The sequence below is a fragment of the Papio anubis genome, chromosome 1, assembly GCF_008728515.1.
Source record: "Papio anubis isolate 15944 chromosome 1, Panubis1.0, whole genome shotgun sequence".
Lineage (NCBI taxonomy): Eukaryota > Metazoa > Chordata > Mammalia > Primates > Cercopithecidae > Papio > Papio anubis.
This window is the reverse complement of record NC_044976.1, coordinates 68,425,648-68,437,812: the sequence shown is the minus strand read 5'-3', so window position 1 is coordinate 68,437,812 and position 12,165 is coordinate 68,425,648. Positions and strand designations below refer to the sequence as shown.

The 12,165-nt window shown below is 36.0% G+C and overlaps 1 protein-coding gene across 7 annotated transcripts in view; it reads right to left on the bottom strand.

Annotated features, from left to right (window-relative positions):
- The window catches only part of LRRC7 (leucine rich repeat containing 7), a 553,086-nt gene that overhangs the window by 16,177 nt on the left and 524,744 nt on the right, over positions 1–12,165 (bottom strand). For 6 of the 7 annotated variants that reach the window (XM_017962453.3, XM_017962449.2, XM_021942819.2 and 3 more), the window contains one exon: positions 1,489–1,563. In XM_017962453.3, coding sequence (XP_017817942.1) covers positions 1,489–1,563 — 75 coding nt within the window. The remainder of the gene's footprint in view (positions 1–1,488; positions 1,564–12,165) is intronic. The other variant, XM_021942826.2, reaches the window with a different exon arrangement.

Sequence of the window (12,165 nt, the reverse complement as noted above, 5' to 3'; positions counted from 1 at the left end):
CGCCCCTGAGGGTAGGCCTATGAACGGCCCCCATGGGGGCAGTGTCTTTTATGGTCGAAGCCAAAGGGATGAAATAAGCCCTGGTCTCCTGTAGCACTCCTAGGCTTATTAGGATGAGGAAATTCCCGCCTAATAAATTTTGGTCAGACAGGTTGTCTGCTCTCAAACCCTGTCTCCTGATAAGATGTTATCAATGACAATGCATGCCCGAAACTTCATTATCAATTTTAATTTCACCCTGCCCTATGATCTCTGTGACCCACACCCTATTCGTTCACTCCCTCCCCTTTTGAAAATCGCTAATAAAAACTTGCTGGTTTTACGGCTCGGAGAGCATCACAGAACCTGCTGACATGTGATGTCTCCCCCGGACACCCAGCTTTAAAGTTTCTCTGTCTTATACTCTTTTCCTTTATTTTTCAAACCAGCCGCGATACTTAGGGAAATAGAAAAGAACCCACGTTAAATATCGGGGGTGGGGTTTTCTTCCAATATGTTGATGTGAGGTTCTTTTTTCACATGTCAACTGTGTTTGTATAACTGATCTAAGGTTCCTTTTTCACATGTCCTGTCTTCTCAGTGAATCTAAATCATCAATATATTATGTTGAGCCATTTCATAATTGTTGCACATGGTCAAATATCAGCAGTATCAAGTAGTTCCACCTATTTATATAATGGGAAATTTCTGGGGTTCTGAGTCAAAATACTGAATCTTAAATATGTCGATAATGCTTAAGAGCTTTTCCTTGGAATGTAGAAAATGATTATGTACCTCTTATATAGGAAGTGAATTAATGAGCTGCAAATCACTGATAAGAAACAAAGCAAAAAAATTAAAGACAATGAATTCAGAGACAAGGACAAAAAAAGCCAAATAAATGAGGTTATGTAAAGTATTTGCTTAACTGTTTATTGGGGTGAACCTTTTCTGATATGCCAGAGCTTTAAGTTAGTGAAAGTCATTTTCCATCACACAATGCATTTTAAAAAGTCACCTTATATACAGCTAAACTTTTGTTTATCTAAGCAGGGGGAGTAGAATGATGTATTATATATTTCATAGCATTCAAACAGTAATAAGCCTGTGGCTGAGAAATTAAATATGGACCAGTTCCTTCTCCCTCATGAAAGTCACACACATACTGTGTTTGGGCATTTACTCTTACTTGATAACTATGCATAGATTCACGTATATACATATATTATATATATATATTTCTTATATTATCAAGTAATTTCATTCAGTTCAACAAAAATATGCAAAACATCTGTCATGTGCCAAGTACTGTGTAAGGTGCTAAGGATATAGGATTTGTCAGACTGAATTGTTTTTGACTTGACTTTCAGCCCCAAAACAATAAAGGCAAATAAGCAATGTGAGAAGGACTTATTTTCAGTCATGGAATTCAAATCATTTAACGTGGTAACATGGTTACATATCTGTTTCAGTATTGGCATTTGCATGCATTTCTTTTATCTGCCTTACCTGAAGGATCTTATCACCAGGCTGCAGTAGGTTTGATGCTGGCCCATCAGGCTGAACCCTAGTAACAAAGATACCCTATAAGTCAGAAGTAACAGAGGTTAGGATTCTATTATCAAGAACCAGGCCTACTTAAACAAATCTTCATGCACATAGAAAACAGTGAAAACAGATTCAGAAACAGTTTATGCGTGTAGGCTTCAAAGATTATTATAGTATTTTAAGCAAGGCAGCACTCTCCAAGCCAGGTTTAAGAGAAGCAACATTTTTGCTTGCAAAAAGAAGCTTATCTCGTTTTGAAAGTGCAATTATGATTTATAAATTGATCTCATGGCATATTCTTAATGACTTTTTTCTTAAATCATTTGAAATGTGATGCTGAACCATTTTTTGTATAAATTCTGAATTTGTCTTAAGTTATTCTTCTTAAATATGTCTCCATTAAAGGCAGTTGAAGGTATTTGAAAAAGCATCTTCTATTTGATAGTTCATTGTATACTTTAAAAGTTTTACTAGAATTATATATACATTCGGGTTTATTTTAATGCATATTGTTTCATATGTTACTGAGAATTTTAATATAAAATGCGTATGAACAAATTAAATATAAGCAAACTGGACATGCATTTTAAATAAAGTGTATGACTATATGGTTATAAAATCCCTAAATCGATTAATGCAGTTTATAAGAAAGTCAAATTAATTTTGTTGACCATGTATAGAAAGAAAACATATATTGAATGTCTACCACATGCTAGGCCTGGATGGTTCATGATATAGAGATAGACAGAATATAGTTTCTGACTTTAATGAGCTCACAGTCTAGTGGAGGAGAAGTCAAGAAAACCAATAATTATAAACTTTGTGACAAGTGTTATAATAGAGGTATAATGGATTGTAAAAATATGTTGCACCTAGCTTATATTTGTGTGTTAGGTCTTCCAAGAGGAGAAGATACCTGATAGCTGAATAACAAAGAATATGCAAAAGTCATCCACACAGGTAAGGGGAAGAAGGATATTGCAGAGAGAAGGCACAGCACATCAGTGAGTGTGCCTGTTATATCTGGGAAATTGCAAGTGGTTCTGCTATGGCTGGAGTGCTGATGGAAGGGTGGTAGTGGATGGGGCTGGATGGGGCTGGGAGTGCAGCAGAGGATCAGGCCAAAAAGTAGGTTAGGGCAAGATTAAGATGGCCTTTCATAAACCTTCTTACCAATTTCAGGTGCTACTGAAAGATTTTAAACATGATGGTGATAAGATTTCAATTGACATCCAAAGAATGAACTGATGAATGGATAAACAAAATGTGGTTATATCTATATAATGAAATATTATTTGGCAAAAATGGAATAAAGTATGGAAACATGCTACAACATAGAAGAAAACATTATGAAAACATTATGCTCAGTGAAAGAAACAAGTCACAAAAGGCCAACTATCATATAATTCCATTTATGTGAAATGACAAGAATAGGCAAATGCATAGAAACAGAGAGCAGATTAGCATTTGCCAGTAGCTGGGGAGTAACTGTTAACATGTACAGAGTTTCTTTTTGTACATAATAAAAATGTTCTGAAATTAGATAATCATGATGGTTGCACAACTCTGAACACATAAAAATCACTTAATTGTACACTTTAAAAGGGTGAATTTTGTAGTATATCAATTATATTTCAATATAGCTGTTAATAGTTTTCTATTCCTAAGCATTATTAATAAAATAGAAGACAATATTTTGTTATTCTTGCCTGTTATTTAGAAAAGCATGTTATTTGCTGATCTGTAAACATGACTCACTTAAACTCATAACTTTGTGTGTGTGTATATGTGTGTGTATGTGTAAATGGTTTAACAGACAGACCCAAACTAAAATATTTCTACTTGTGTTTTCACTTGGTTTTTCAGAAGTTTGTGAAACCTATTAATGTAAGACTTTTGAATGATTTTTATCTTTCATATTTTAATCTGTTTTCCTTCTTATTTAGAGATGAAACTACAGATAGGCATCAAAATTTCTAGAACACTGTATAACTTTTAACCAAGTAATTAGCCTTCTAGGACTTAAAAGGATATAACTGGACAAATATGCAATACACATATGCTAATATGTCCATAATAGTATTATTTGTAATAACAAAAATTACAAACCATACCTAACAGTCTAATAACAGGGTATTGATTAAAGAAATTATAGTAAATCCATACAGTAGAATGATACGTGGTCACTAAAAGTGAAGTCCTAAATGGCTGAGGTAGAAGTACACAAATGTTTAATGAAACAAGCAAGTTATAAAACATTGTGTGTGGTGGGATGCTATTTTTGCTGAAATGTGTTTTTATGTATATTTGTGTGGAAAAATATCTGCAAGGATATCTTCTAAACATTAACAGTGGTAATAAAGGGTAACGGGACATCAGATTTTTTTTCTGTTTTCTTATTTGTGTTTTCCTATTTTTCTACAATGATTACGCACTACTTATAAGATTAAGAAAATAAAACAAACTTAAAAAATTTGGGTTAATGGTGGCACTCTTAGGAGTGATGCTTTAACAGCATTGGCCAATTCAGTTGTACAAATGGTCAATTCAAAAGAAAAAAGAAAACTAGTTGTTTGAAAAAAAGAGTTCAATAAGGCTCAATGATTCATCCACCAGGCCAGTGAATGGCACTAGTTGTGACAACAAATATAACACCCATGGTTCTTTCCACACTGGGCAAATAGCTCTCATGTTCCATCATTTGAAGAGACTATATATACAATCAGTTCCCCTGGTAGCCCCTCCTTTACTACTGGGGTCTCTGTACAATAGGCAGAATGACTCGGTTGCCCAAAATAAGCCACTACATCTCTGAAGCTGGAAGTGAAGTTGTTTTGACTATTATTTTATCTCAGCAGTCAAAATGTCTGCTACCCAGTTAATTTTGATTGCCTTTCTTTAGCTCATTGTACAGGAACAGTTTTAGTAATGTTTGTATGAATCCAGTTCATAGAAGTTGAATTATAGCCATCATATCTGCAATGCTTGGAGGAACTACCAACAGTCCACACCTGAACTGCTGAAAGAATACAAATGTGGTGTCTGTGGCAGGTTTAATTTCACTGATCACATAGTTCTGGAGGATTCAACCTCTGTTCTGAAGACTTGCTTTGCTTACTCTTATGGTGGCCTGAGTCTTCCAAAGCATGTATTGCTTTTTTCCGAAAGCTTTATTACTTCACTTTATTATGTCTTTTCAATCAATAAACTTTATCAACTAAGAAATTGGTCCTGCCCATTGGTATAGTTTCCTTTTTTCCATATATATCCTATCAGCCAGCATACTGCCACATTAATCCAAACAGAAAGCAATGACTGCTCCATTTGATCACAGTTTTTGGCATTCACTATTTGTGGAGGTGGAATGTTTCCCAAGACTGCCTGCAAAGGTCAGTGCCCTAATTTTTAACTGCATTTAGGCATATAAACGTTGCTATATGAAAGAGACCAGATAAATCTAAACCCATTTTGTGGTCTCTTTTATGATGAACATTGATGAGAAATGTGAAAATGCTGACCCTGCTTTGAAAAAGCTCATTGTAGCAATGTGTCACCCTTTTAACAACTCATTTTATCCTGAGATTTTAAAGAATACTTTGGCGCTGTTGACAGAGTTTGGTGGGAAATAATCAGTCTGTTTGTATTCTAAAAATTAGAAACAATAACTTCCTACTGTTTGGTGAAAAGTTATCTCCTAACTTCCAAACAATAACAAGCCAACTTGTGTGTATCAAATATCTAAATAATGGCATCTTATAAATCTTTCAAGTCTGCTAGCAAGATCTTAAATGTGTTCAGTTTCTTTTTTTTTTTTTTTTTTTTTTTTGAGACGGAGTCTTTGCTCTGTAGCCCGGGCTGGAGTGCAGTGGCCGGATCTCAGCTCACTGCAAGCTCCACCTCCCGGGTTTGTGCCATTCTCCTGCCTCAGCCTCCCGAGTAGCTGGGACTACAAGCGCCCGCCACCTCGCCCGGCTAGTTTTTTGTATTTTTAGTAGAGACGGGGTTTCACCGTGTTAGCCAGGATGGTCTCGATCTCCTGACCTCGTGATCCGCCCGTCTCGGCCTCCCAAAGTGCTGGGATTACAGGCTTGAGCCACCGCGCCCGGCCAGTTTCTTATAACATTTGGCAGAATGCTAAATGAAGGACAAATTATGATGCAATACATTTAAAACTAGCTATGTAATGTACTAATGTAAGTCAAAATGAAAAATTATAATAGTTTATTATTGCATAGCTTTATCATAAAACTTTATCATAAAACTGCTGTTATATAATAACCCATAAAACTAGGAGCTAAAAGTAGCAGCAACTTTAATTTCAAGTTTAATTTACATACCATGAAGCATTCTCTCTGCTTCTGTCAAGTCCCAGAGGAAGGGAATCAATAACTCTCTTTTTCCAAGAGGCAATATGTATTAGTTTTCTACTGTTGCTGTAACAAAGTACCATAAACCTAGTGACTTAAAACTTCACCAATTTATAATTTTACTGTTCTGTAGGTTAGAAGTTCAACATAGGTCTCACTGGGCTAAAATAAAAGTTTTGGTATGGCTGGCTGCATTCTTTTCTGGAAACTTCAGGGGGAGAATCCATTTCTCTGCCTTATGTAGCTTCTAGGAAATGTCCACATTCCTTGGCTCACGATCCCATTCTTCCATCTTCAAAGCCAGCAATGGTGAATCTCTCTGACCGTTTTTCTGCTGTCACATCTTCCTCTGACTGCAGCTAGGAAAGATTCTCCATTTTTAAGGCCCATGTGATTACACTGGGCCCATCTGAATAATCTAGGGTAATCTTCTCATTTTAAAGTCCTTAACTTCATCACATCTGCAAAGTCCTGTCTGCCATGTAATGTAACATATTCACAGTTCTGATAATTAGAGAATTAGGATTTTTTTTTTTTTTTTTGAGACAGGGTTTCACTCTGTCGCCCAGGCTAGAGTGCAGTGGCATGATCGTGGCTCAATGCAGCCTTTGCCTCCTGGGTTCAGGTGATCCTCCCACCTCAGCCTCCTGAGTAGCTGCGACTATAGGCATGTGCCACCACACCTGGCTAATTTATATATTTTTAGTAGAGACAGGGTTTTGCCATGTTGCCCAGGCTGGTCTTGAACTAAACTCAAGTGGTTCACCCATCTTGGCCTCCCAAAGTCCTGGAATTACAGGCTTGAGCCATTGTGTCCAGCCTAGGATGTTTTTGAGAAGCCATTTTTTCTATCTACCACACTGCAAGTAGTGGTCAAGAGTATAGCTCTTGAGTTTACCTGTCTGTGTTCACCATTTACAATTGGTGACCTTGGGCGAGTTAATATCTATGGACTTAACATTTCCTCATCAGTACAATGGGTTAATAAATGGTACATACTTTACAGAATTGTTAGATGAAGTGACTGAGTACAGATAAAATAGAACAATGGATGACACTCAGTCTAGCATCAATAAATGTTACTTTAATTATCAAAAGTCTGAAACTCTGCCAGCCATGGTGGCTCACTCCCTTAGACCCAGCACTTTGGAAGGCTATGGTAGGCATATTGCTTGAGCCCAGCAATTTGAGACCACCCTGGGCAAAATGGTGCGACCCCGTCTCTATTTTTACTTTTAAAAAAAAGTCTGAAACTCAATCTACAACTCAAGGTCTTTAATCCAGCAAAGCCCACATTGAGAGTTTCTGAGTCTCCAACTATACCAGATTTATTGGCAGAAAAAATTATTTTCCTCTCTGTTTAGAGTATATTGAAAGGCCAATATTTGCCATCTTTCCTTTGAATTTCTAACAAATAAGGGGACATTGGCATCTCTTATTTAGGGAAGGGGATGGGAAGGGGCTGGAAAGTTCCTCCTGCCTCACCTGTGGTTTCCTGGTTGTGACTCACAGTGATAATGGCTCCAATTACTGTTCACTCCTAGTAGTGGACATGGGTCCCATCTGGAGGGCTTTCTAAACGATTTTTTATTAACTTTCAGGGACCACTTCCTTTAGTAGCTCCAAGTCAGGAGTCTCAACCCTTTATAGTAATGGCTAATAGAATCCACTGTAGTTAGTGGCTTGTGGCATCTTTAAATGGGTTTTTCTTATGTCTCTCATCTCAGGTTCTTTAGTGACTTGAAAGCACAACGGCTTTCCCTCAGGACCACCTCTAGAGGGTATCTCACAACAGAGCAATATGGTAGGTACTGCAAACTCCTTTCAAAAGAATGGAAATCTTTGCTCTTCTCAGACACCAGCATTTGGACGTGTTTGAGACAGGCACAGATCCTGTGGATTCATGCATCACAGAGGGACTCCTCTAGGTTTGAACCAAAGTTAATTTAGAGAGGGCTAGCTGGATGTGCCACATAGGCATGATCTGTTACCATTTCCTATTTCCACCTCATTTTAAAACTATCAATAGTCTTTATACAAGTCGTAATGACTATTCTAGAAGTACTCATAATGTGCTTATAAAACGTTTTGCTTTTCACAAGTAATTTTGGAAAAGGATAAGTTTGGGAGGCTTCTTGCATTGTTAAGATCTGACCTTGCCTTACTGGTTACCTAGCCTCTACATCTCTAGACATAAACCTTAAAGGACTTAGAAAGCTAGTTTACAAGGCCAACATTTAACATTCTAAGTTTAGAGGAGAAAGGAACTTTATATGGCTTTTTAATGATGAAGGTGAACGATTGTGACAGTCCAGCTATTGTAAACGTAGACACCAAAATAGAACTTGTCTTAAGGGACCTACGACTTCAACATATGAAATATGCTTTTCCTTAAAATTCTGAAAAGTCTTGGCTCTAGCTGATGCTGAGAAATTGGTTTCTAGAAGACCATATCTCAAGTAAAAATTATATACAACTATAATTCAGAACATATTAGTTAAAAATAGCATACAGTATTTCATGCTTTCATATAACTATGAAAGTTCAAAGAGTGTTTCTAGAGGCAAAACTGACTCATGAAAACAGCAAACAGAGCCATAGATTCAATAGCCATAGATTCAATTTTTAGGGGGAAACTTTTTTTTTCCCCTAAAAACGTGGCAAATATTAATTTTCTTTCATAATGTGGGCAGTGTTAATATTGAAGCTATATTGTGGCTTGTAGAAGCAACATTAGATATACATCAGAGCCTATATTTACTTAGTCCCTATGATTATTAGAACACTTGACATATCAAGGATAAAGGTATTATCAATAGTGCTCCTCTCCATGAATCAAAAGTGTCATGACAAAGTATTTTAAGGTTAATTGCTACGCATCAAGTTTTAGGCTTTGAATAATTTGATACCTTAGCAACTGATAAATTCATATGCATCAAGAGATTTATTCTATGGCCATTAGAAGCTAAGAGAGAGGAGAAGTGAGGGAAGAAGAGAGAAAGAGGGGGAGAGAGAAAGAAAAGGAGACTGACAGCTGAATATGATGCTTCCATGAATAGCTGCACTTAGCTCACAAAACAGTTAAGTGTAAAATCCATAAAAGATGAACAGAAAGGAGAACTGCTTTAGAAACAGAAAATTTGAGGTAGAGATACAAGTAAAAATTCTGCAACTTACTAAAGTCTTCTAAAAATTTAACAAAAATTTTATGCATGGAAAGGAATTTCAGTTTCATTAATTTGTAAAAAAGTAAATATTACCATGGAAATCACTTGGTTGTATTTGTAAAAAGATTTATTAATAATGCATTGGAGCAACAAAGAGACTAGTGCAACCCAAAGAAATGGACTATGGGATCACAAATCACTTAGTGGCAAGATAATGAAATGTAATATTCTAGCAAAATAAATACATGTTGTTTGGTCTTTGGACTTGCATCATTCTTTTAGGTCATTCTAAAAGTTTGTTTAGTAGCATATATATGAGTGTCAAGATGACACTCTTCAGACCTGTTAAAAGCAACCAAAAATAAGCAATTTATCCCTGTTTCTCTGAGATTGCTTTTAGAAATGATATATTAGTACTAGAATATTTTTTATAGTTTGATACTGATAATTGTGGGCTGTTCTTTTTTAGAGAATTTGAACGTAAGTGCTAAAATTGTGTTTGGTTTTGGTTACTTCACAATTATGTTTTAACTTTTATTAATTGCTTAGTATTTCTACTATTGTTTAACAATTAAACACGTCGGGGATGTCTGTCTATTGTGACTGAAAGTGCATTTGCATCCTGTTTATTTCTTAGTGAAATTTTTGAATTTTTTTTGACTTGCTTGTCATATGTTCTTTTAAAAGTCAATAATCATTTTCATTCACTTACAACCCTTCTGGATTTCTGGATTCTTAGGAAAAAATAAAAGAACTATTTACCATTTATTTTATTTTATAAATTCTTTAAAGCCTGTATTTAATACGGGACCCCAACTTGTGGTGAATATGTGAATTGCTAAGATTTGTACAGTTTGCTGATCCAGTCAGAGCCCCTAATGGCTTTTCCTCTCAGCTTCACAAATAACATAAAATAGTAAAAATGATTAAAAACAGGAGTGGGAAATGTAAGAGGCTGTGGATTCTTCTTTTTTAGCTATTCTTAAAAGAGTATTGACAATCAGGTTTCTAATTCCTGAAGGCTCCCTCAAAGCCCCTCTGGTTGTATAATTTTTTGACACTATCTGCACTATTTTAAAATCATGAATTGAAAAGTAAAGAATTCAGTGAAACTTTCTTTAACTAATTCTGCTAAAATAAGGCTTTTGAAGTGAAAAATTGTTTCGTTGTAAGCTATATTCAGTCAAACTGATTCTTATAGGTTTAATATGGTTTTATTCAATGGCTAATGCATCATTTTATGGTCAGAACATGCTAGAACATTTCTTAGACATGGCTCAGGAAGTCAAAAAGGCTGGGGGCAAGTGCCAGAAGACACTACAGCTGTGAATTCTTGATATGATGACTAACAAAGTGGCTGTTGGGCCAAGGCTGTGCATAGGTGGTGTAGAGTAGAACGAAAGGGGTGGGGGAATAATATTTAGTCTCGATATTTATATAATTATTTAAAAATTTTACAGTGCTGATATTTTCATTCATTTCCTATGTGTTTTTAAAAAGGTGTAGGCTAAAGAAAAAGGATATTGTAGTTGTACACATCTGAGACTAAGAGTGCATTTAAAGGAGGATAATTATGCCACACAGAGTAAAAGCATTGAGACTGCCTGTGGCTGATGGATGAAGCGGTAGCAGTTCACACTCAGCAAAACCAGCAAAGATTTAGAAGTAAAAGTCATTCTTGATTCTCTCTTTGTCTGTCTGGCCACTCTCATTTTATGGTCCAGAGATGAACACCTTCAGGGAACTGAAGCCACCTCAGCTAATGCCACCACCTCAGCTGAAGCTACTCCAGCTAGTGCAAGTCATACAAAACTTGAACATATCATGGGTCTTTTTCTTCAGTGTAGGAATAAGCAAAGGTTCCCAAGTCTAGGTACTCCATTAAGTTAGTCATTCTGAGTCAAGGTAGAAACATTCGTTGACAGAGAGGACAAAGGGAACATCTGATTTTTTTTTCTCTCTTTCAACAGAGAACTCAGTATACCTCAATAAACAAAAAATGACAAATAAATACATATGACTTTTCTTTAATCATTTTAATGTTTAATTCTACCCTAGAGAGGTTGCTTGTTTTCTATTAATGAATGTCCTCAGGGGTTAAGTGATAGTCCTTTTTAATGGAAATGTGGTTTGTGCATGGCGATGGGTTTATTCAACACGATTTTTAAATATAGGAAGCAGTTTTCTTTTCCATTGTACTTAGAATCAGATACTTAGACTATGTATAACTATACTATTTATATTGTAAAGCTAATGAATAATTAAATAAATGCATAGGCCAAGCGCGGTGGCTCACGCCTGTAATCCCTGCACTTTGGGAGGCTGAGGCGGCGGATCGCCTGAGGTCAGGAGTTCAAGACCAGCCTGCCCAACATGGTGAAACGCCGTCTCTACTAAAATACAAAAATTTGCTGAGTGTGGTGGCGGGCGCCTGTAGTCCCAGCTACTCGGGAGGCTGAGGCGGGAGAATCGCTTGAACCCTGGAGGCAGAGGTTGCAGTGAGCCGAGATCACGTCACTACACTCCAGCCTGAGTGACAAGAGCAAGACTCTGTCTCAAAAAAAAAAAAAAAAGTGCATATATGTGTACTTTGGTACCTATTCAGTAATCCTAAACTACTATTACTTACTATTTAACTCTGGATTTATTGGTTATTCTTTTTAGTAATTATGTAAGATCTTATTGATAAGCTAATTTTAAGTGCTTTCATATTTTGATTAAAAATGTTTAGGTTTCCAAAGTACACATACATGCATTTATTTAATTGTTCATTACCTCTACATTGATACTTTTAAATGACCTTACTTTTCCACATTTATGCCCCAGTGAACGTTTCCTGAAGAATTAATGATATTTATTTGCTTTCATAAGCTGAAATTCATGTCTCCTTTCTATTATAATGTCTAGATACCGACATTTTTTCAATTGGCTAAAGCACGCTACCATGCCTTTTAAAGAAAGCTTGATATAAGTCATCACACCTGTAGGAATACTATTTGTAGGAGACTGTGAAGACTACATTTCATTCCTACCAATGTTTCTGAATAGATCTTGGACTTTTTACTCCAACATTAAGACAATGAACTGAAAGGTGAAAATTCATT